General features: G+C 36.0%; 1 protein-coding gene across 1 annotated transcript; it reads left to right on the forward strand.

Moving 5' to 3' along the window:
- The first annotated feature begins 158 nt into the window (after positions 1-158).
- LOC110447061 (translocation protein SEC63 homolog) lies at positions 159-24,246 on the forward strand. Its single transcript, XM_021492481.1, has 19 exons — positions 159-366; positions 5,647-5,752; positions 6,629-6,743; positions 7,071-7,186; positions 8,199-8,260; positions 9,135-9,193; positions 10,016-10,066; positions 10,354-10,462; positions 10,901-10,995; positions 11,585-11,720; positions 12,983-13,072; positions 14,115-14,263; positions 14,770-14,917; positions 16,094-16,260; positions 17,448-17,612; positions 18,266-18,550; positions 19,779-19,877; positions 20,738-20,842; positions 21,958-24,246. Exons 1-19 carry the CDS (start codon positions 240-242, stop codon positions 22,084-22,086), a joined length of 2,313 nt encoding a protein of 770 aa, XP_021348156.1. The 5' UTR covers positions 159-239; the 3' UTR covers positions 22,087-24,246.
- Positions 24,247-25,031: the final 785 nt, after the last annotated feature.

Raw genomic sequence — 25,031 nt, forward strand, 5'->3', positions numbered from 1 at the left:
ATAATGCTATATTACAACATAATTGATCGTTTATCGTTAAAGACAATTTCTTTCTCGTTATTTTACCGCTGAAAATATAGGTTAAGATAAATTCCTTTGTGCCCATGTCAGTTGACGTCCTGTTTTCAGAATTTTAGTCAGATCCAAAATATACCTTCACCAAATCTACTTCCGGTATAGGAGAGGTGACGTTGTCTATATTGCGGAGTAGTAGCATCGGCCTAGCATAACATTTCACGATGGCGGGCATGCAGTTTGAATATGACGAAGAAGGAGGGACGTTTTTCTACTTTCTTTTGTCATTTTGGAGTTTATGTCTTATCCCAGTAACTGTCTACTACTTCTGGCCATCCAATACAACACATGGTAAGATCTTTTAATCGAGACTAATATAGAAACGCTCCGTCACAAAAGGGGTTTCCCAAAATTTGGAGTTTCCTTTTATAATCAAATTTATTGCTGATGAATTAAATACGAAGCAAGCCTAGTGTAAGATGCGTATGGTTTATATGTCAAACTTATTCAAACAATATACGTGTCTAAATATGATGGGTTGTCACAAATAAGTTGTTGCTTGTGTTACAATACCATCCATATGTTGGTCCAATACCGAATGCAAGACAAGATTTTTTTTCATCATCTTTCATGTAATAAACATAGAACAGTAGAGACCAGCAACTTGTATGTGGGAGCGTTGGTGGGAATACGGCCAGAATACTACCGTATATATGACCCATTACTACCCATATCTACACAATTTTATCAAACAGACCACATGCTTGAATTGTAAAGTGTTGTTTGCTTTTTGTCTGTGTTGGGTAGTATTGGGTCTAAATATTTTGCAGTAATGGGTCATATCTAGCAGTATATTTGGCAGTAGTAGGTCATAGTCACATTTTTTTGAAGTAGAATTGGGTACTATTGGGCATTTAACGTGCCCCTTGTAGGCAACAGTATCAGAGTCAATACAATCAAATTGTAAACATATGGTGAAGTTGATTATCACAAGTCTAGTAGAAGTTAAGGAGTTGTAAATATGTACTACATCTTGTTGTAAAAGAAACTCCAGAAAAAAAAAGATTAAAAAAACATAGATACACAAAAAACCTACATGACACAAGAAACATTCAATGGATCATGTTTTATCCACCGAAAAGTAGCAGGATTTCACCTGGACCACAACTGTAATTTGAAGTCAACAGTTCCTTATACTAGTTCTGGTTCTGGTCAGTAATCAGCAACGTCCTATCACACTGATTGTACATGTACGACATGTACTTAATTATAAAATAATGGCAGTGTCCAAAAAGTTCATTGAATAAAACTATGTACACCAGTGTCTGTCTACTAATTGGACAGAGTCTTAGATAACTTTAATTTAGAAACGTACTGTATATAAACGGGATATTTTTGCCGCAGTTTAATTTCCGTCTTTTTTCAACATCTGTAGTGAGGGCAAATTTATCATTATTACAGCGACTTTAAGCAAAAAAACAAAATATATGCATAGAAATAATGTGTAAAGGGCAAAATGAACACTGGGTAAATATTGATTTTACAGGCAAAGGGTGAAAGTTTTCCAATGTATAGTATCATTATCAAAATGGTAATTCAGTATGTAGCATGAGGGCTGCTACCATAAATTTGTGAAACATTGAAATAAAAAATAAGAGTAATGATCATGAGGGTTTGTGCCAAACAGGAGATTATACCCATTCTATAAATAGGACTGTAGCTTGATCCTATCCTATTCAAGATAGCAGTTTAACCCATTGTGTATGAGACTGTCCTGTAGTGGTGGTTCGATTAATTTGACTTTGTCCACTATTGGTCAGATAGGCAAATAAATTAACAGGTTTCATGATCGATTTTCGTTGTAAGATTTATGTAGATATTAGAGTGATTCATGATTTCAAGCTCATTTCCTTATCATTCTTGCTTAGGACTATAAATTACAGATTTGATGTTTGAAGGAAGGTATTTCTTCAATTGTATCATTTTTGATTTGCGTCGGCAACTCGCAACAACAGCATGGTGGATTTTATGATTTATTTCTTTAAAACGTCTATAATTTGATCATCGTTTAGTTAAACGTAACCAATGATCGATCATAAGATTTCAGCTGTTTTCCAACACTACTACTATCCAGTTAAAAAACATAAACATATTACATAATCTTGATTTTGTCTCCATCTCACTGGTAGTTTAATAGTCAGCGCTGATCTCACCAACCATTAAACATAAGAATGGATTTTCTAATACTTTAGCACCAATTAATTGTTATGTTATGGTAATGAGATATATTATTTTGTCCTTGTCATCGTTTTGCCTGCCATTATCATTAAGTTCAAGTTATAGGATTTTACTCCTTCACCCCTGAAATTTCATAATGAACTATTCCAGCTTTTGAATTAGAAGAGTTCAAATGCGTCTTTAGGGGTGAATGAGTTAAGAGGGGCCATTCTATGTAAGATTAAAAGAAAACTGGAACATGGAGGGGTCAATTTCGGTTTTGAGGGGTCAATGGCCCCATGACCCCCTCTGGGGTTGAATGAGTTAAAGCAAATTGAATATTGGTACAGGATAATCATGAATAAAGTTTTTGCAGAGAACTAATACCTATAAAAACATGTTTACGTAGATAATATCATGGCCGCATATATATAAACACAAGACCACACAAATGTCTTCATCTAAGTCCATGTTTCATATGCACAGTCCTAGATGTATTTGTCTGCATAAAAGCTCATACCATCTGCCACATTAACACACACCAGTGACCAGCTGGTATATTTAATATTGATTTATATATATACATGAATGTAATATAAACTTATTATGAAAATTGTTTAGGTCGTAAGGCAGATAAGTTTCAACTTATGATTGTTTAGTTATGCTTCTATTTCTCAAAAAGTTACGTTACCAGTAACATTGTATAGGATCTCTTTAAAGACTGGAATATTGTCCAGGGTTGATCCTAAAGTTGGTTGTCTAGAAAACTCTGTAAGTAAAGTCTGAGAAATAGTCAAATAGGTTTGAAATGATACTTTAACAATATGACTACAGTTTATCCCATTCTCTTTTTTTTTCTTTTTTTTCCCTTCTATTTTCAGTAGTCTTGATTTGTTCTATTGTTGCTTGTTTTTAACCAGTAGAAGAACTTCCTGCTTCCTACCAGTTTGACTACCGGTATACCACAATGGTATAAATTAAAGCAAACACGAGTTTTATCACTTCCCACTGCTGTTTATTCCACAGGTTGCAATGACCTGGAATCACATGTTTTTGGAGAGATGAGCATGTTATAACAGTATATATACATTAGGTATTAATTAATACAGAAATATATTTTTGTTTAAATAATTAATCTTCTTGATTTTTGATGTAATACCGTGTGATTCTTTAAGCGTTTGATAACAATCAGTTATATGCAGGCAAACAGCTTGAGGGCCATCAGATCAGTATGGAGAGAGCTAGAACAGATAGGAAGATTGCGTTACTATGACACTTGATGGTTCTGTATAGCCCATAGCTATATATACATACATATCATTTAAGGTCAAAAGTCACTTCCTGGTTCACCTTCACACATATATATAGAATGTATAGTTTTAACTGTACAGTCATATAAGGATGTTGAGTGTTCCTCGGGTTGGTTTTATTCCGATGAATAAAATGCATGTTGAATTATTTTATGTAAACTTTTTTTTTTTACCATTTATAAAAATAAGTTCTTTCATCTTATATTGATCATTCTTGCTGCCCCCGCGAATGAAAGCTCACAGTGGGTCTTAGTGTGGGAAGAAACCTGCAGAGTACCCAGAGAAAACCCACGTGGTTGGACTGGTGACCTCTACTTGTACAAATTCCGCTTTGCTACCTGTACATACATGTACTAAAGTGGAGAATAAGGCAGACAGCTGATGGTGGAAAGTTGCATAAATGAAGTTCTTTAAAACAATTCTCAGAACAAATTATCCAAATTCTGATTAAAATCATTTATATTTTTAAAGAACTCAATAAATTCCTAAATAATTTACTTTGCACATATATATATTTTTCAAATTAAAGATTATCAGTTACATATAAACAGGTAGATCAGTTTGATTTTCAAGTATAAATGACCTTTCTCATTATGTTTTTGAGCAATTTTAATAAGTAACAATAGCAAAGTTTCGACATGTGGAAACATTTGTTCGGGGTCTTCTATTTAGCAGCAAAAAACCTAGATACATATATCTTCCTCTATATGACTTCCTCCGTCGATATCGACGATTACGGAAGTCGGTCTTGTGCTGTAGTGCGTTAATTGTTATGTACAGTGATTTTTTTTATTAAATTTTTATTTTTTGCTATAGGATAAAAACGGGTTAAAAGCAGTGAGTGTTAGGATATGTTGTAGGTTTTGTATATGTTCGATTATGTTATATGTGGTGCATGTCCTGAATTCTGCTAGTGTCTCTGATTTGATTATTGTTTTGGGTAGGAGGTTCCACTGTATTATGGTGTATGGAAAGAATGAGTGTCTGTATGTGTCTTTGGATGTGTAGATATGTCTGTAACTACGGCCGTGTCCTTGACGTGTTCTGGTGTCTGAGGGGATAAGATTGTTAGTGTGTATTGCTACTTGTTGGTGTATTATTTTGTAGAGAAGAATAATACGTTTTCTTGTTCTGCGTGTGTGTAGTGCATGCATTCAAACAATCATTTGATGTTTTCTGTTCAAACATACATTCTGAATACGTAATTATGATTTTGTATACAAGTTTACTCCTGTCCTGTGTTTTATGGTCTGTCGAATAAGATGTTACACAAAATATCCAATGCTGATGTTTAAAATTGCCGAATATCAATGCAGTTTTAATTCACCATGTTCATACTTTTGACATAATACTTAGTAGATCATGTTGTTTGAATCATTGATTTTTTTTTCATTTACTGATCATGTAATAAGTTAATTTATTCATCCCTGAAATTTCATAATGAACTATTCAGGATAATTTGATTTTGGTAAAGTCAGGTCAACAGACACACTGTCTTACCTGATTGAACTATTCCAACCTTTGAATTGGAAGAGTTCAAATGTGTCTTCAGGGCTGAATGCATGAAGACAGGTTTAGTTACATTTACGCTGTCTTTTCTGATGAAACAATTGTGTCATTGATGTCGTAAAAGACAGGTTTTACAAAAACAGTTTTATAGGAACATATTAATCAACACCTTTGACTTTTCAAATTATGAATTTTATGTGATAAATAGAATTTTACATTCGTGTCCATGTCATTTTGAATTTATTAAACTTGTTCAATAATATGACATGGACACTCATGTAAAATCTTCTATATGTCAGTAAACACAGGTTTTTGACTCAGTTTCTGGGCTAACCAAGTGATTCAGACCCTTTGATGTCTAGGTTTTTCCAAAAACACTGGTTTATCAACGCAGATTATTCAGTCCCTTTGACGTCGGTAGTTACTGTATTATCTGAACGAATTATTAACTCATCCACCCCTGAAATTTCATAATAAACTATTCCGTCCTTTGAATTGGAAGAGTTCAAATGTGTCTTTAGGGGTGAATGAGTTGAATCTCCCTTAATGTCAATTGTAAAAACAGGTTTCACCTTATCCACATCTTGTTTTATAGAGCCTGAGAAAGAAAAGAGAAAAGGCTGTAACTGTGAACCGTGTCAACTGAAAAAGAACCGACTGAAGGCCAACTCGAAATGGGACAAAACCAGGGACAGTGCTGTGTAAGTTTGAATTGGTAGTATATTTAAGGGTTGGACGTCTGTCAGATGGCAGTTACAGCCCATATGAATGCAATCTGGGTGACAGATAAGTAGAATGACGTCCATGAGCTAGGACTTCATGATCATTTATCTGTCAACCAAATTGCATTCATATTGGCTGTAACTGCAATCTGACAGACGTTCAATCGTTATATTTACATTTCCTCATGCGACCTGTCTTTTATTAATTAGTCGAATGAGCTTAATTTATATTTCCTGCTGCCACAAAACCTCACTGGTCCAATTCTTGGAACAGCCACAGACGGCCATTATCCGACTGAAAACTTTCCAAACAACGGTCGCCATTAAAAAATATAACCAGTCGACAACTGTTTAATGCAGTTAAATGCTCTAATTATATGTGAAGAACATTCTTAAACAAAAGTAAGGAACTTACCTTTCTATTCTGCATGTCTTCATTAATTGTCTGCAAAACCCGTCAAAATGCGACCTGTATGAACCAAACAACAAAAACAAATGGGGGCTATCGTACAAATTGATAACGTCGCTGTAACAGTGGGAGTGGTTGCTAACACTGACGTCAAGGAAACCATGGTCATGTGACCAGACTGCTGTTACTGTCCAGTAACAGTGGGCTGACTTTCCAGTTTCCATAGAGTTAATTGAATATGGGAAGGGCTTATGTGAATATAAATAGATGTATGCATAGGATAAAGGTTTTGATGACAGAAGGCTGTTAGACAATCAAGGATAAGGTTTTGATGACAGAAGGCTGTTAGACAATCAAGGATAAGGTTCTCTAAACATCTTATGAATTTGTTGATGTGGTTGCCTCTTCCGTTCATATAATGATTTATTCATCATTTTCATTCACAGAAAATTCGGGCTCATCATTGGGTGGATAATTTTGATAGCCCTTGCGTACAAAGTGTCGAAGATTCAGATGGACTATGTGGAATACGACCCCTACATGGAGCTTGCTATAGACCGGGTTGGTATAACGTTAGCTGTCATGATGACTAAACATTTACAAAAGAATCGCGAATAGGTAAAATGGAAGATATTTTGATGAATGGAAGGATGATAAATCAATGTGCACTGTAGGATATTTTTGTTAAAAGTATAAGTCTAGCTTGCTTACATAATGTGGTTGTATTTCTCTAGAACGTAATCAAACAGGCTGCTTGTATTTCTTTAAAACAAATCTCAATTGAATCATCAGTATTTCTTTTCTGATTACCCGGTATATGATTTTCTGCACCCGTGAACTGAAGTCTTGATCTTTCTATAAGAAAGTCCTATTTACGATATTTAATAGGGTGCATCACAAAAAGAAATAAAGAAGGCTTATCGAGCGATGAGTTTGAAGTACCATCCGGACAAGGAGACGGGCGACCCTAAGAAGTTCATGAGAGTGGCTAAGGCTTATGCAGCGTAAGTACTGGGTTATTCTCCTCAATCTTTAAAGTTGCAATTAGTTTGGTTCCGATAATTGATTATAAAAAAAAATCAATCGATCGTACAACCAATTCAAATTAATCGATTGATTAATTTCATAATTGATTAATTGGTTTAAATGTTGCAATCTGTTTTCTGTTTACATCTGTCGGATTTACTCGTTACTCAAATTTCAGTGGTAGGTTAAAACTAAAAGTATATAAGCCTTTTATGGCAAAATTACCCTACACTGCAAATCCCAATTCTAATCATCATAATTACACATATTTCAAATAGATTTACCAGAGTTTGGATGTTCCGTTTATAATCAATAATTGTTCATTAAAAGTCTTCCGATAATCGATTATAATTTCCACTTCCGATTCCCAACACTTGTTGCAATCGCCCTGATTGGTTGTAGGTTGTATAGGGTTTAATGTCTTATCAACAGCTAAGTTCATTGAAGGACATATCTCCATGTGTGTTTTGTACGCGTGGATGTATGTATGTGTGCTGGCGGCAGGGTATGTTGGTGTATTTGCCTCTCTATGATAGTAACGATTTTATGATGACTTTATAGTGCTGCCTCGCTGAAAAAAACATTCTGGAGGCACCCAGCACAGCATTTTGCCTGGACATATTATACTTACAAAGGGTTGGTCGTGCGGTAAATGCATTTGATCCCTGTACAAAAAATGTATTTTATATAAATTATTATAGAAAAATAGAGATCATATTTTCAAAATGGTTATATTGGGTTTTTTTGGCACTTTTCAAGGAAGCACTTTTAAAGCAAAAATAGCTCTCTTTCATAACCCCTATTTTTTTTAAAAGAGGTGAAAAATGTAATATGCTTCCTACCTACCAACCTGAATTTGTTTAGACATGAAACATAAAACAAACATTTGTTTGGCCTTAGTTACAAATTTCATCCCAAAAATTATTTGTATGTTTGCTATCATGTGCAGCTGTACAGCAAAGTGACAAAGCTATAATTCTGACTTCACAGATTAACAGATGAAGACACGAAGAAAAATTGGGAGGAGTTTGGTAATCCCGACGGACCAGGAGGTATGTAATCTGGCTTCATGTGTACCATACTGACCTCCATCCTCAATACTCCAGGGGTTACACTCACTTACAGTCTCTTGGTGTACTCACTTACGCTTTCAGTGTGTATCATACTGACATAAATCCTCGATACTCCAGGGGTTATGCTCACTTATTTTCTTTTCACCTCTGGAATATGTCATAGCAAAATTGAAGGCACAAAAATAGCTACTTGATTGGTATCGGATAAAAAAACAACCAATCGCAAGGCTGAAACCTGTCCTTTGAAGTTTATTGAGGAGTGAAAGTTGACTTCACAGCCGGTCAATTTTACCGTCATTCTGCTACGCGATTTCCAGATGTACGTCAAAGAATCAATTTAGTCTTCATGCATCGTCCACAAGGTGATATATTCCAGGGGCGCAGAGAGTTAGTGAGTTTAATCCTTTCACCCCTATGTAACTTTCGTAGACTCTACCATGCATTGATATGGATGAGTCCATTGCAGTCTACAGTGGTCAAAGGGTTAACCTCTGGAATATTGAGAATGACTGACCACAGTTATCAGATTAGCTGTGATGATATTCTCTATAATACAGGGGGGGGGGGGATCTTAAGACACATAAAAAATGGTTATTCAAGGTAGAATTATTTGTGAAAACAACTTGTTTATTTCAATATTTCTATAAAAAAATCTGGAAATAGACACCTCTGTTCGATAAAAGATCACCTGACAAATTTGTTTAAATGTATTTCTGGAAATGGTCGCCCATATTTGTTTTGAAGCCTCACCTGGCCGAATGAATTGGTACTCCTACAACCTACTTTGTAGCTTATAATTGGGATATTATGTAGGTACAAAAAACTAATTTCGTTGATATGATTAATTTTCTAGCTACGAGATTTGGTATTGCATTGCCAAAATGGATTGTCGAGCGGGAAAATTCCATGTTGGTGAGTACCATAAAAAAACCTGTTTGATTCAAAATTGATTTTATGTTGACATCTATATTCACTATGTCAATATTTTTGTAAACGAATACCATTAAAAAAAAAGTTTGTTTTTGAGAATATAAGATGATAAAAAAATGTTAATAGAGTTAATATTATTCCAGAGCTAAAACATCTGAGGCTAAAGTATTTGTGAAGTGAAATTGTAAAAATATTTTCTTCAGAAGATGACAACCCTGAGATATCATAATTCTACATGATAATTTCTTCATCTTTCTGTGATGTACCAGTAATTAATAAGAATGTGAATGATATGCAAACTAACAATTAGGGGATAGGAGAAAAAGGATCCTTACTAGGCTTTCTTCATTATACATTTTAATGTTCATATGAAATGACATTTCTTGCCCTGGTTGTAGGGAAACATTGTTTGTTTCTCCGAGATTAACTAATTATGTATCAGGAAGGCGAAGAGCCCTCATGAAACACGATTATCTCAGGGAAACAAAGAATCATGTTTCTCTATCACAAGGGCAAGTATTGTATCATACAGTAATAAAACAATAGTTGAGATGTTCAGGTTGATACACCCATTCGTTTCGTCTGCTTTAGTCATTCGGAACTCAGGTTAGGTGGCCTTTTCATATCTCTCTAGAGAGGCTTCGAAAAAATGGAAATATGATCATGAAAACTCGAGTGTGTGAGGGTGTTTTATTTCCCCATCATGTGATCAATTTTATATCCAATCAGACAAACTGTAAACATTAATTTTGTTCAGCTCTAGAAATTTTTCCATATTGGTTATGTTATTTATTTATTTTTCAGGTCTTGGCTGCGTATGGTTTAATCTTCATGATCATCTTACCCGTGGTCGTGGTGAGTCCCATTTTCAGATCTTCGTTATACAACATTATTCCAGAAAAATAGATTTACACGTTTTAGAAAAGTATTTCTCTCTCAACTCCAATAACGGCAATAGTTTTCCACCGATATATTTTGCGGTTCAGTAGAAATGCAAGCCAAAGTTTATTACCTTAACTGGTACAGAGTTCTGTAACAAGCTCATCACAAGTTATGTACACGGTGTTGATGTCATGTTTGGATCAGGTGGCAGACAACAGGTTCGACTGGAGCTGGTTTAAAAATTGAGTTTTCATCCTCAGGGTATTTGGTGGTACCGCTCCATCAAGTTCAGCAAGGACCAGGTGTTGCTGGATACGACTCGGCTCTACTATTTCTTCTTCCAGAAGGCACCCAACATGATGCTGAAACGTAAGGCCATCCACAGCAGAACTTTCTCTTATCTATGAAATTGAAAATATTGTATACTGGAAAATGTTAATGGTCATTTTCAATCTCTTTTATTGAGAAGGGAGGAGGGGGGGATTATTCTGGTGGCAAATTTATTTTCACTGGAAATTATATACAAACCAAATTTGACAGTAAAGGGTAAAAAAGATTCAGTGCCTCATGAATATTCAGTGGTATTGATATTACATATTGTTTTGATTGGTTGGCGGTTGATTCTTCAGCTGAATGAATTTCATTCCATGCATGATGCGATTTTTGCAATTACATATTCATAATAATACCGAACCAGAAATGTATGACAAATACAGGAATTAAAAATCAGTAAAAAAATATTTCGAAAGTTGTTAAACTTTGACAATGTGGTAATTTGAAATCATTATTTTATTATAAAATCCACAGGTTGTATAATGGTGTTGGGCGCGTCATTTGAATTTGACAAATTCCACAACAAAGAGGTTGTGGAGCGGCCGAGCGACAACGAAGAAGTCCCACAGGTATGTACAATATCCTACTGGTCAAGTTGTCCAGTTCAATTGGTTCATAGAGCTGGATGTTGACCTTTGACCTAAAACCAATTCACCCAGTGGTGAATTAATGTTCCCAGTGGTTTTGGAATTGCGTTATAAATCTGATTGTAATTTTAGTTAAAATTTTGTTTCCATGTTTAATTCTTCCTCTGCTTCTAGGGTCAAATAGTGAAAATATATAATACGATATCATTAAACAAATCTTGAATTGGGATAAAAAAAAATAAGTTAAAATAAGTTTAAAAAGACGAAAATTATACACCAATTGGGCTTAAAAATTTAGTTGACCATGCAACAGTGACATCTAACATCCTTAACACTCTTTCATGAATAAGGATGTTTAAATCTTTCAGATGATGATTTGTAAAGATAATATGGGTTTAGGGTATAGTTTTGAAACTTCCACTTTTCTGTACTGCGACATACTACTCATTTCCAGAGCCACAGGCAATCTTCCTCAAAAAGCAGGGAAAAAACCTTTCACATCTCTCCTTTAAATTAAATATTATCACATCTCTGGTGCCTAACTTTACACACATCATTATTCTACTTACAGTTGATTAAACGATTGCCCCATCTTGACGAGAAGAATAAGGAGAAGCCGCTATGTTTCCCCTACAGTGTCAAAGCCAGGGCTCTCCTCCACGCACACTTTAACCGACTGGACCTCCAATCCTCTACTCTGGAGCAAGGTAAGTACCACCCATCAGGCAATGAGCTTTTATATCCAGAGAAATAAACCCATTGGTTCTACTACCTTGAGTTCCTTAAGGCCAAATAAAACAAAAATATGTGTTTCTGCAAACCCTATTCCCTTATTGAGCGGAAATCAAAATCCAGGGACAATGTAGAAAGGGTCGCCAAGTTTACAAGCAACATCAGGTAGTAATACGCACTAGCTTGTTGAAAAGCATTGACTAGATAGCTCAAACACGACTTGGACGAGCATTGATTAGATAGCTTAAACACGGCTTGGACGAGCATTGATTAAATAGTTCAAACACGACTTGGATGAGCATTGATTAAATAGCTCAAACATGACTTGGACGAGCATTGATTAGATAGCTCAAACATGACTTGGACGAGCATTGATTAAAATAATTCAAACACGACTTGGACGAGCATTGATTAAAAAGCTCAAACACGACTTGGACGAGCATTAATTAGACAGCTCAAACACGACTTAGACGAGCATTGATTAGATAGCTCAAACAAGACTTGGACGAGCATTGATTAAATAGCTCAAACATGACTTGGACGAGCATTGATTAAAATAATTCAAACACGACTTGGACGAGCATTGATTAAAAAGCTCAAACACGACTTGGACGAGCATTAATTAGACAGCTCAAACACGACTTAGACGAGCATTGATTAGATAGCTCAAACACGACTTGGACGAGCATTGATTAGATAGCTCAAACACGACCTGGATGAGCATTGATTAGATAGCTCAAACACGACTTGGAGGAGCATTGATTAGATAGCTCAAACATGACTTGGATGAGCATTGATTAGATAGCTCAAACACGACTTGGACGAGCATTGATTATTTAGCTCAAACACGTCTTGGACGAGCATTGATTAGATAGCTCAAACACGACTTGGATGAGCATTGATTATATAGCTCAAACACGACNACGACTTGGACGAGCATTGATTAAATAGCTCAAACACGACTTGGACGAGCATTGATTAAATAGCTCAAACAAGACTTGGACGAAGCCACATGCTTTCGGACTAGGGTTTATGTTCTACCCTGTTCTTATCCGAATGAATCAATTATTCCTCCGTATTCATGTTTCCCTCTCAACGAAATCCGACCACTGAACAAAATGTAAACATGCTGTAAACTGTTGTATCCGTGAAATTGATATAAAATCAGAAATAGCATCATTCATTTTAATAGTCAATTGAATGAACTAATTGTTTGAATTAAAATGTCTTGTTTCAGATAAGCAGTTTGTCATTGGCAAATGTCCTTGCCTGATCAACGAGATGATCAACATCACTGCCCAGCTTGTCGCAGGAGCGGCTCGTAATGGTATAAACACTTTGTTTCATACACACAGAAACCAGACATGGAGATAATCCATCAAATCAATATTTAAGTTGCATATTTGGTACATGCAAAAACAGATACAAATCTTTAAGAAATTTTATCTCTATAATACACAGATTTTACATACAAGATTTCCTTGAGACAAGTCCTGCATACACACACGCAAGCATGCATACACTTCACACATGGAGGCACGTGCTTAAACTACCTTAGCTGTTAATAAACAAAATTAAACCCAACCAAACCTCAAGACAAACGTAAATGAAGTTAGTTTTCAAATTTATAGCTGTAACTATTGCATAGCTGTCAACCCTCCCTCATTAGGAGGGAGACTCCCTCCCATAGCTGTCAACCCTCCCTCATTAGGAGGGAGACTCCCTCCCATAGCTGTCAATCCTCCCTCATTAGGAGGGACTCCCTCCCATAGCTGTCAACCCTCCCTCATTAGTAGGGAGACTCCCTCCCACAGCTGTCAACCCTCCCTCATTAGGAGGGACTCCCTCCCATAGTTGTCAACCCTCCCTCATTAGGAGGGAGACTCCCTCCCATAGCTGTCAACCCTCCCTCATAAGGCAGGAGACCCCCTCATTTTGACCCAAATTTACCGATCTCACACAAAATTCCTCATTCAAGTCCGAACTTAAACAAACTCAAAATCTGCAGGGTGTGTGTAATGATCATAACAGGTGTGTCTGAATCAAATGGATGATTTTGGAGTTATTTTGATACATCAAAAGGCAAGATAAATTGAGCAAAGCAGTTTCAATCTCATTAAACACTCCCTCCCCCGTTCTCGGATACCCATGGCTGATTTTGCTCCGCTGCTCGCTCGTCATGATTAGCAGAGCGAAATCAGCCATGGGTATCTGACGATGACTTTCCCCATGATTGGAAATGTTGAATGAGGGAGATCTCCCTCATTGGAGGTTTCCTAGGTTGACACCTATGCTTTTGGTTTAGACATAATTCTGATCACGTTAACTAGGAGGCAATGATTATGACTGATGGGGTTTGCATGTTACAGCCGTGGCTCACATGCCACGCCTTGAGACTGTGGAGAACTGTATGAAGGCGTCACAAATGCTGATTCAAGGCCTCAATGAGAGGTCAAGCCCGCTGCTGCAGCTCCCCCACATAGGCCAGGATATGCTCAAACATTTTAACACAAAGAAGGTTAGTGTAGCTGTCTTTTAACTTTTCATTTCTGCAAGTTTTTGATTGGGAATTGAGAAACAAGCTTGGCCTATATCAGTTCTCAATATAATTATTTCATTTGGAAATATTTAAAAATACAAATGTATATCAGTTTTTTGAGAGAGAAAAAAGTTCAATACAGCGATATTCAATCTCTGTATTGTGAACACAGTTATCTTTTAAATTTTCATTTTCTTATTTCATTTCTACAAATTTTATGCAAAGATGATACATAGTAGGGATTGAGAAACAAGCTAGGCCTATATCAGTTTTCACCTAATTTTCTCATTTGGAAATATGCATAAATAAAAGTATATTTTCTGAACATTGCAATATACCAGTTTCCGAATATATAGCAGAAGCCTTATTATATGCCTTCTTGTTCAAAATAAGTTTAAAATGAATTTAAAAAAAATAAAGTGTTGGAAATCCCTTTTTACAGTATTTAATGTAGATGTTTAATGGTGTATGCATTTTTTCCCCAGAGACATATACAGAGAATCACAGATCTTATTGCGATGAAGGAGGAGGACAGAAGGTTGCTATTCCGTAACCTTGGTAACGAGGAATATAGAGACGTCATCAATGTGTGTGCATCAATGCCATACGTTACCATGGAGGTCAGGTCAGAGGGTAAGCATTTCATGTCGTCGCAATATCTCAACATTAATTTTACGTTTTAATGTCACGAAAACGTGTTGAAATTCAATTCATACCAGAAAATGTATTGCCTTTGCGATGTGTCAGCTACCATTTCTTTTTCAATCTTATTTATAAAGACTATTCTATTCTGTGATATTCTTTCGAAGAAATTCTCATTATTACTATCAGAGGGGAGGGACTAAAGCTTTTTGCTCCATCTGTCTGTCTGTGTTTTACTTTCTCCAGGGCATACCTCATATAATTTGTCACCTGCAATCATGAAAATTTTGTATGTGAGTATCTCTAAGGATGGCAGAGTGTAGCATATTGAAATCTCATTCCCTTGTTAAACAGAGTTATGGCCCCTTGTTCACTTTTTATCTATTATTGCCAAATTTTGTCTGTGATCACCACTTTGAATGGCGGAGTATCTCCTACTGAAATTGATTCTCTTGACCCGCTACTTATGGCCATTCATTCATTTTTGATATCAAAGATTGTCCAGAGCATCAATATTTGCACTGAAATATTAAATTCTACATATTGTCCGTAACACAAGGAAACAGTTGTAAATGTTTCCTTCTTCAGAATTTAAATCACCACTGCTTATATATAGGTTTTATCGATGGTACATGTAATTGTGATATGAATTCTCTGTCAACCTGAACAGTTTTGCAGTTTTTAAAGAGCAGTTTCAGACTAAGTTAATCTAAAAATAGAGTATTTTTAAACGGTTGCAAAGGTGCCTAGTGGGTGCGTGTCATTTGCTAGGTGTTTCACAATACGCCAGGAGTTGATCATTAATTTATTATATAATATTGTACAAAACAAATGTATTATTGCGATCAAAATCACAATTCATTGTGACAGGGACATTTTTTTCTTTCTTCTAAAAATGGTTTGGTAACTCATTCACCCCTGAAGACACTTTTAAACACTTCCAATTCAATGATTGGAATTGTTCATTATAAAATTTCAAGGGTGAATGAGTTAAAACGCTGTCAAACTGTACCATAAATCAAATGAATCACAGATTTAAGATTTCTGTTGCACCGATTATTGATTACAGAATTTCAACTAACTCCCACCTCTAATACTGGTTATAGCCTATTGTTCGGTCATTGACACAAAAGGGTCCAAAGGTGCTAACTGTGTGTGTCATTTCAGTTCTTGATGATGAAGATTCAACGATCACGGCTGGCTCTATCGTCACGGTGACAGTGGTACTCCGTCGAGAGAATATGGAGTTTCTATTTGAGAAGGAAGATGTTCAGTTTTCTCATATGGACCAGGAGGCAGCAGAAGAGACGACCAAAGCAGAAGAAACAGAACTGGTGAGGAATAGAAGCTTGCTATAGACTACAAGCATCTTGGATGGGGTGTCTTGGGCCTAAAATAAATATGGCCTATACACTCCTAAAGCTACAATTCTATACACTCCTCGTCACTTTAACAATACAATGAGCACAAAACTTATTATATCTTATATTATATTTTATCTACAACATCAGGAATCTAACAACATCAAAACCACAAATATAATGACAAAACAGAATATTTATAATGCAGATTGTCAATTTTGAGCTGTTAGCAGGCAGATGAATATATAGCTGTGTAAAAAATTGGAAAATTGGGGTGAGATGGGGGAATATCAACCTGAGGGGGGAGGTGGGGGAATATCAACCCGAGGGGGGAGATGGGGGAATATCAACCCGAGGGGGGAGATGGGGGAATATCAATCCGAGGGGGGAGATTGTTAAGTTGCCAAACATGAGGCTGTGCCGAGTGTTTGGCAAGTTACGAGTCTTTCCCCGAGGACTGAGTTTCCCCTATCTCACCTAATTGGGCTGAATGATTCTTTTTCTATTATCCTGTTCATCCATTATGTATCATATTAATAGTGTTTTTAATAGAGTCCCCCGTCTCAACTCTAGGGAGAGACAAGGATTTCTCTTACAATGGACAGGTGTATCTGCACTTTTACCAGTGAGAGATTTCCTTGTCTTACCTTAGGGTTGAGACGGGGGGATTCCCCTCTTCATAACAATGGTATGACGTCACTTTAACAATACAATGACGTCACATCAACAATCCATCAGCGTCACATCAACCCTGAATTTAGCATGTAACGTTATCATGGGGTGGGAGATTCTATTAACCTCACACCGTTAAAAGTGTGGATACACCTGTACAGGGTAAGAGAAAGAAACATTTAACACAGGGTATGTCGTGGGATATCTCCTTTGAGGTGTGAGAAATCCATGTCTTTCCTGTTCCTTCCCATACCATTTATTGTAATGACTCGACCGACTACATTTCCTCAGAAGTGTAATAAAAGGTCAAGTATGGAATACCTCCAACAAGTTTACATTTTAGAGAAACAAAGTCAACACCAATATAACATTACTATTTATAGTTCAGCCATGGGGCCAGGGGGTATTCATGTCTTTCTAGTTTCTGTTGCCTTCATTGAGTGCTGTTTAGATAACACAAACGTGAAACATTGGTTTCTATTCAATAGGAGCTGGCAGATTCACTTAAAAGCCAGCAGCAACAGGCAACGCAGCCACAGAAAGCAGTGTCTAAAAAACAACAGAAAAGTAAAAAAGTTGTGAAGAAGAAGAAAGCACCGAAACAGGCTTACAACTGGAAGGCGGCAGCTACTGAGAAGGAAACAAGCAAACAGGTCTGTTACGGCATCAGCCATTGGTTGATTGGAGATCTAGTAATCATTTATTTGTAACAGCATCAACCATTGGTTGATAGGGATCTCATAACCATGTATTATATAACAGCATCAATTATTGGTTGATGGAAATCTACCAATCATTCATCATCAGCTATTTAGTAACAGCATCAACTATTGGTTAATTGAGATCTGCCAATCCTTTATTGGGATTTGTTGGCCAGCCAGCCATTGGTTTATGGGAATTTATAAATGTTCCCGTTTGTTACAGCATCGTCCATTGGTTGATAGGTTGCACCAGGTTCTATAAGTTACAACATCAACCATTGGTTGATAGTGGTCGACATATTTAGGTTGCTGTCTGCTAAAACATCAGTTATTGGATGACGAGAATAAGTAAGGTTTCTATCTTTGAAGTTACAGGGATTTTTTTTTGGGGGGGGGGGGGGCCCTGATATCTCCAGAACACTTTTCTGCAGCAAATGCTGTATTGATTTTCATTGTCTGTTCATTCGTACCAATACAGAATGGAATGCCATGCTTGTTGTAATAGAGGAAGATGCATATATAAATTTAAAATGGGATCTAGGCTTCACTTTTCTGCAACTAATTCTATTTTTATATTCATTGCTTGATCATTGTTACCAATACAGAGCGCAATGCCTGTGGCGACGGTGGGAGGCGCCGAGACTGACGTTCACAAGAAAGATGAAGAAAACGACAATAGCGAGGCAGAGACAGATGACGGAGGAAACGACTCAGAAGAGGAAATCGCTAAAACTGTTGATGTGATAAGTGACCAGAACAAGAATGGTGCTGAAGGAGATGAAGACGAAGAGGAACAATGGAAAAAGTACCAGGAAGAGGCCAAGCAGGAAACAACTTTAGATACAAAGGTCAAGGAAAGCCATCCAGTACACTGTCCATACTTTTCAGATGTAAGTACCCAGTAGATAAACCTATTCAGAACTCGCCTCTTCCACAATTGTTTCGAATCTTGAGGCTCATAAAGTTGTGATGTTTGCTGGTTCTAACTTAGGGCTATTCCATAATTAATTGTATAGGGGGCGTAGGGCTATTCCATAATTAATTGTATGGGGGAGGTAGGGCTATTTCATAACTTATTGTATGGGGAAGGTAGGGCTATTCCATAATTTATTGTATGGGCAAAGTAGGGCTATTCCATAATTTATTGTATGGGCAAAGTAAGGCTATTCCATAATTTATTGTATGGGGAAGTTAGGGCTATTCCATAATTTATTGTATGGGCAAAGTAGGGCTATTACATAATTTATTGTATGGGCAAAGTAGGGCTATTCCATAATTTATTGTATGGGGAAGGTGGGAGGTTCTTGTACATATTTTTGGTGGTGGGGTTAAACCCAGATATGCCAATCATTCTTTATATTAAATCACTATCTTTTATGGGTGGTTGGGTCTCTGAAATATTGTAGTTCTATATTAGCAGAATATACCCAGTATGCCAGACTGACAGAATCATCACTGTTTGATGAAGATTGACACAAATCTGGATAAATCACCCTGCATCACTTATTTGCTAGCATATGGGTAAAGGGAGATAATTTGTAAAAATACTTTTTGCATTTTGCGTCCTTTTCTATGAGATTAAGGTCAACTTGGTGAAAAATGATAAATTGCGTATACTAGCAATAAGTGATATGACACAAGAGGACTAATCGGACATTGGTGAATTTGTTCAGTTTAGTATACTGATTGTTGAATAACATACAAGTTTACAAATATATACGTGTACTGAAATCTAAAATGTTCAGTATGGTCCTCAATTTCAGTATTTTTGCTTAAATGAATAATAAAGTCCCATGTAAAATGGATCAATTGATAACATTTTATTGTTTGAGTATGAGTATTGAAGGTAATTCGAGTTATGAAAAGTTCTTATTACACCAAAAAAAATCCTATGTAGGAAATTGTATTGGTTGTGTAAAAAGAACTTTTCATAATCCATATTTACCAACCTGAAGAAAATGTTTAGAACAAAGGTAATCAGAGTACGAAATATTTTAGAATAGTCCTCAATTTCAGTATTTGTGTTTAAATGAATAATAAAGTCCCATGGAGACAATACATTATATTTTTTATAGATCCGAATATAATGTCTGATCATCTGCATATGTTGTATTCCAGGACAGACAAGAGGGCTGGTGGCTCTATGTTGGTGACAAGAAAAATCACATGTTGATCACAGCACCTGTACAAATCCAGACCTTAAAAACGAAAGAAGAGGCAAGTATATCACGATGGTCAAAACCCCTTGTTAAACACATAGCGTTCTCACCCCTGGAAATCGGGGCTATCAAGGGATAGAGGATGTTGAATGTTTGCCCTTTGAATATGATGTATGTGAAATGTTCATGGTGTCCAATGGGCTACAAGTATATTTCAACAGCTTTTTAGCTCACCTGCCCGAAGGAAATAGTTGCAGTATCATATTTAATGAGGATATTTTCACGTGGTTGCTTAACTATCCAGGTGAGCGATTTAGGCCCCTTGGGCCTCTTGTTACAGATGCCTGAAATACACCCAATTCTTTTAAGGCAATTACTGGGTAAATAAAGCCATTTCTTTCACAATTTGGTCCCTATGACTAACTTAACGAGGGTTAATGGGTTGGTTCAACTTTTATTTAACCATTACCCTTTGTCAAAGAGGTATTACAGTCTAGTGGTAGGACGCCAGGCTCGTGACTGAAGGGTTGCGGGTTCGAGTCACGTCACGGAACTGTGTTGTATCTTTGAACAAGATACTTTACCCTGCTTGTTCCAGTCTACTCAGCTGCAAATTAGTATGTGGTTGGGCAGTGCTGGAATTGTTGAATGCTAGCTGTGAGCGCCGAAGTGGCAGCACCAGCTGTACGCTCCCAAGGGAGTTGGAAAAGATATTGGCTGGTTGCAAAGGCCCTATAACCATGGATAATAATTTGTGAACCGCTTTGAGATGACCTACGAACTAGGTTGTGATAAAGTGGTATATAAGAACCTCAAATCCTTATTATTAAAGTGAGGAGAGGGATTATTTGCGTGTGGTAGGTTATTTGTTGTTCAAATACAGTGTACTTACATCGTTGTTTATATCTGTACTTTCAGGTCCAGTTAAAGTTCTCCGCTCCTATGAAGCCTGGTGTTTACACTTACTTCGTAATCCTACGATCCGACTCGTACCTCGACTACGATCAGCAACAAAAAATAAGGGTAAGTTTGTCCTCGATAAAACCTCTTTCCTTTTCCACTAAAATAATACCTCGGCTCAGCTACAGGAATTCAATCCATGGACCTCGTGATTATGAGGCAGAAAGGTTATCCACTGTGATACCTGTCAAATACTTGTTTTCTTAATACTTAACTGCAGCATTACTAGAAAAATTCAAAATGTTATATCTCTCTTAAAGGGCCTGCAACTCATAAAAGTCTTCATAATAACATAGGGGAGTGAGCGGGCATATAGATTTAACAGGAAAATAGTTTATCCAGACCTGTATACAGTTGTGGGACAACACAATTTTTTTTCTTTATTATTGCAATGACACTTTTTTGTAAGTTATAGGGTACCGTCAAATTACAATTCTCACTATTGAAAATATATGTTCGTCTTTTTCCAAAATAAGCATTCCATAAAAATCACAGGTTTTCAATGCATTTTATAGTATTATAGCTGTTCGTAATATCCTAATGTTTGAAATATAAAAATATAAAAAATATAAAAATAATTGCAGAGGTCAAACTCAGGACCTTTACATTGTTAAACCTACACTTAGCAATGTTACGCTCTAGGAATTATATATGCACAATATCTAAATGCAAGTCCAATTTATGGGCTGAAAAGTCTATGAAATAAACACAAAACATTGAAAGGTACACGAGTCATACTTGCCAACTCTCACTATTTTGTGAGGGAAACTCCCATTTCTTAACTCTAAAAATGAGCATTTTCAACCTGTGAATTTCCTTATCTATTCCCATTTTTTAAGATCTGATGATTTCATCTGAAAGAACAGCTCAAAAGATGTCATTTTAAAGTGTTATCATTAGCCACGGGGTTATATGCAAACACATTTTATTTATGCTTTTAATTCCTTAGAACTGGCAGTCTCCCCATGGAAATAAAAAAAAAAATGGCAATTGTGATAACTTGACAGGGAAAGTAATTCTTAGCCAGAAAAGGAAGTCTGTTTAGTTTCTAAATCTTCTATATTAAAGGGAGAAAACTCCAATTAAAAAAAACAAAAAACACACATAATAGAACTCTTCTTCTCCTTTATAACTGATGCAGTGGCAGAGTAAAAATTGAGAGTTGTCTTTCTTTGTAGCTGGATGTGAAGGAAGCTAAGTTAGTGAAGGACCATCCTCAATGGGACATATCGGATGACGAGGAGGACAAGGATAAAGAGGACGACAGCGACTCCGATTACTCAACGGACATGTCGGATTCAGAATGATTCTACCGTCACATCACTGTATTAACTCATTCACCCCTTCAGACACATTTGAACTCCTCCAATTCAAAGGTTGGAATAGCTCATTATGAAATTTTAGGGGTGGATGAGATAAAGAATGAATAAGACCAAGTTTTGCAACAGGCCAAATTCCTGGCAGCCGAAATCATCTGACTATTTAATGAAACAATCAATCTAGATTTCAATTTGATCGGATCATTAAATGAGACCCATCAATGTTTAACAATGACAATCTCTTGGTCAAAGTTTTTGTTTAACTGCGTTGACATAGGTAAGTTTTGTAAAAGCATTGATTTATGAAAATAAAATAGGTGTCTGGATATTTAGGAGAATAGAATTGTTTTACAAAAACTTAAAAAAACAAATATCCAGCAAATCATGGCACTTGTATTCGGTAAAACTCATTTATTGGAGGTTGATTTTTTTTTTAGATAAAAGTCAAAAGATATGTATTGTGTTTGATTGATATAGATACTGACTGCCGTATAAACTAAGTGTTCAGGTGAACGTGGAATCAGGGTCATTGTGGGGCACCAATTTGCTACCAAATTCCTCTCATCAGTGTCAGAAAAACGTTTGATCTGCTATCAAAAAATTATATACTTTAACATTTTGCACAAAAGTCACTGTCGTGCAGAAGCTTGCAATCATGGAAACACACTTGAGTGCAAAAACAGTTATTTGATCATATATGATTATAAACTGTCATTTGTATATACATTGAAAAGAAGATGGTTTCCAATATATAAGTTTGATTTTCTACTCTTAAATTGTAGATCTTTGGAGATTTTAAGTGGTATTTTTAGTGCCATGAATATGTTTGAATGAGATAACTAATGGCACTATTTTATGTGATAAGCTGATAAGCAAGTTTGAGCCCTGCAGTAAAACCCAGGCATTTCAAACTGTGTGACTGGTTAAACCACCAGATTTGTTTATATATGGAAATATCGAAAAGAGAACAGTTCTCATAGTCAGATGTTGTTTTTGGTAAGACCTCTGCAAAGGCCCCAAAGGCCTGCATTGCAACAAACATGTTCACCAGGTTTTCCCCTTGGATATGTCAAATATAAAAGTAGACAGACTGGTCACTTGGTAATTGGATGGAAACGAATGGAAGAAAGATGGATAATTGGTTTGTAGTAAATGTCCTGTAAGATTGTGCCTAACAAAAGAATGAGAGAAAGAAGTGGATAAATTAGATTGATATCAGAGATGAATAAAATGGGAGAAATTGGTGCGAAAATTTTGAGAGCTGTTATATCTGCACAAGCTGCCATAAATCTTTGAACTTTTGAATGTATATTTATTTTTCTTGCATTTTATTTTACACAACTTTAACATTGGCTAAAAACCAGAGTTCATGTATATATATATCATTATTTGCATATTTTTTTTTATAGGAGTTTTGAAATAACTTTCACGGTGAGGATGAGAATGATTTCTGTCACATCAATTAAATGTGGTTACTTAGGCAAATACTGTATTGATTGGTTACTGGTTACTTCCAGGCCATCTTCACAAGCCAAGGGTTACCATCCGGTCTTCTTACTCTCCAAGAGTACGTACACCGTACTGGATGGTAACCCTTGGCTAGTGAAGATGCTCCCAAGTGTTCCTGGGACAACACATCTCTGACTCAAAGTAAGGTGATGGGCTTATAACCAGACTTAAGCTTGGGCTTACCAGTGTATCATCAAACTTATCGCTGGATTAGTACCCTTTATTACAGCTCTACCCAGGTCAGGGTTTTTGAGCTTTCAAAATTCATCTCAAATGCTCCCCTTGCTCCTTAGTTTCTTGTGTTGCAGCAAGAAAGTCCTCTGAATTTTTCGTTTATTAAATTTAATACAGGTAATGAAATAGTTTTAATAAATTTTCAAAAATATTTGTATCAAGACTAGTGGTGGATGTTCGGATTATAATTGGTGTGTATATAAGATTATTCATTTATTTTGCAAATTGTGTACATAGTTTTTCGTTGTTAGTGCAAATGCTGAATGTGTGTGTGTGTGACTCAGACTCATTTGTAGCATGAAGCTGTGGCAATTGTGAAAAAGACAATGAACTTAACTCATTCACCCCTGAAATATCATAATGAATTATTCCAACCTTTGAATTGGAAGAGTTCAAATGATACTTCAGGGGTGAATTAGTTAATCCTTTGTTTTGCAAATAAATTACATATTTATCACACTGTATATCAAATATGTGAACAAATTAAGCATTACTGTTCCGTTATGTACATTATCAATTAAAAATTTAAAAAATTCAAATATATTTAAATCCATTTGTATCCAGCTTCAATTCTCAAATTTAAATTTTTGAAAAATATATGCAGAAAAATAAAATATTTTTGTGATATTATCTAAAGTTGATACTTTTGAATCCCGGGTTATGTATTATTACATTTTCCATTTTGATAATTGAGAAAAATAAATAACATTTGTGCGATGTATCATTGAGTTATGGGACTAGATTACATTGGGTCCTGTTTTAGTCAGAAATTTGTTGGTATGCCTTTTTGTGTTATATGTTCGGTTAAAACTGGAAAACAGACCCCTTGGGGTCATTCTGTAAATTTGAGGTGTAGATGGTATCACAAATTTTTGCTTGGCACTGTTAAACTGAAATATAACCATGATCATGAGAATTTGTATTAGGTAAAAAAAAAGAAAAAAAAATCAATTGAGGGCATTTCTCACTGGTCCACCAGAATCTACATTGTATGAAAAATGCAAAATTGGAACAGGATTTGTAACTGTACATTGCTTCCTGTGGACATTATATATATTTTAAAAAAAATCCATTTTGAATGATTTTTTTTTTATTCATAATGTAACAATTCTGCTGTCATATATTCCGTCTTTGCGTATTGCAGAGTTATCTTCTCTTGAGAGCAGGTATTGATTGTTCCGTCATTGGGT

This window comes from Mizuhopecten yessoensis, unplaced genomic scaffold (genome assembly GCF_002113885.1).
Source record: "Mizuhopecten yessoensis strain PY_sf001 unplaced genomic scaffold, ASM211388v2 scaffold3139, whole genome shotgun sequence".
Classification (NCBI taxonomy): Eukaryota; Metazoa; Mollusca; class Bivalvia; order Pectinida; family Pectinidae; genus Mizuhopecten; species Mizuhopecten yessoensis.

Coding starts and splice junctions, on each gene's coding strand:
- LOC110447061 (XM_021492481.1), top strand. CDS start 240: ATGGCGGGCATGCAGTTTGAATATGACGAAGAAGGAGGGACGTTTTTC. Junction 8,261..9,134: donor TAATCCCGACGGACCAGGAG/GTATGTAATCTG, acceptor TTAATTTTCTAG/CTACGAGATTTGGTATTGCA. Junction 20,843..21,957: donor ATCAGCAACAAAAAATAAGG/GTAAGTTTGTCC, acceptor CTTTCTTTGTAG/CTGGATGTGAAGGAAGCTAA.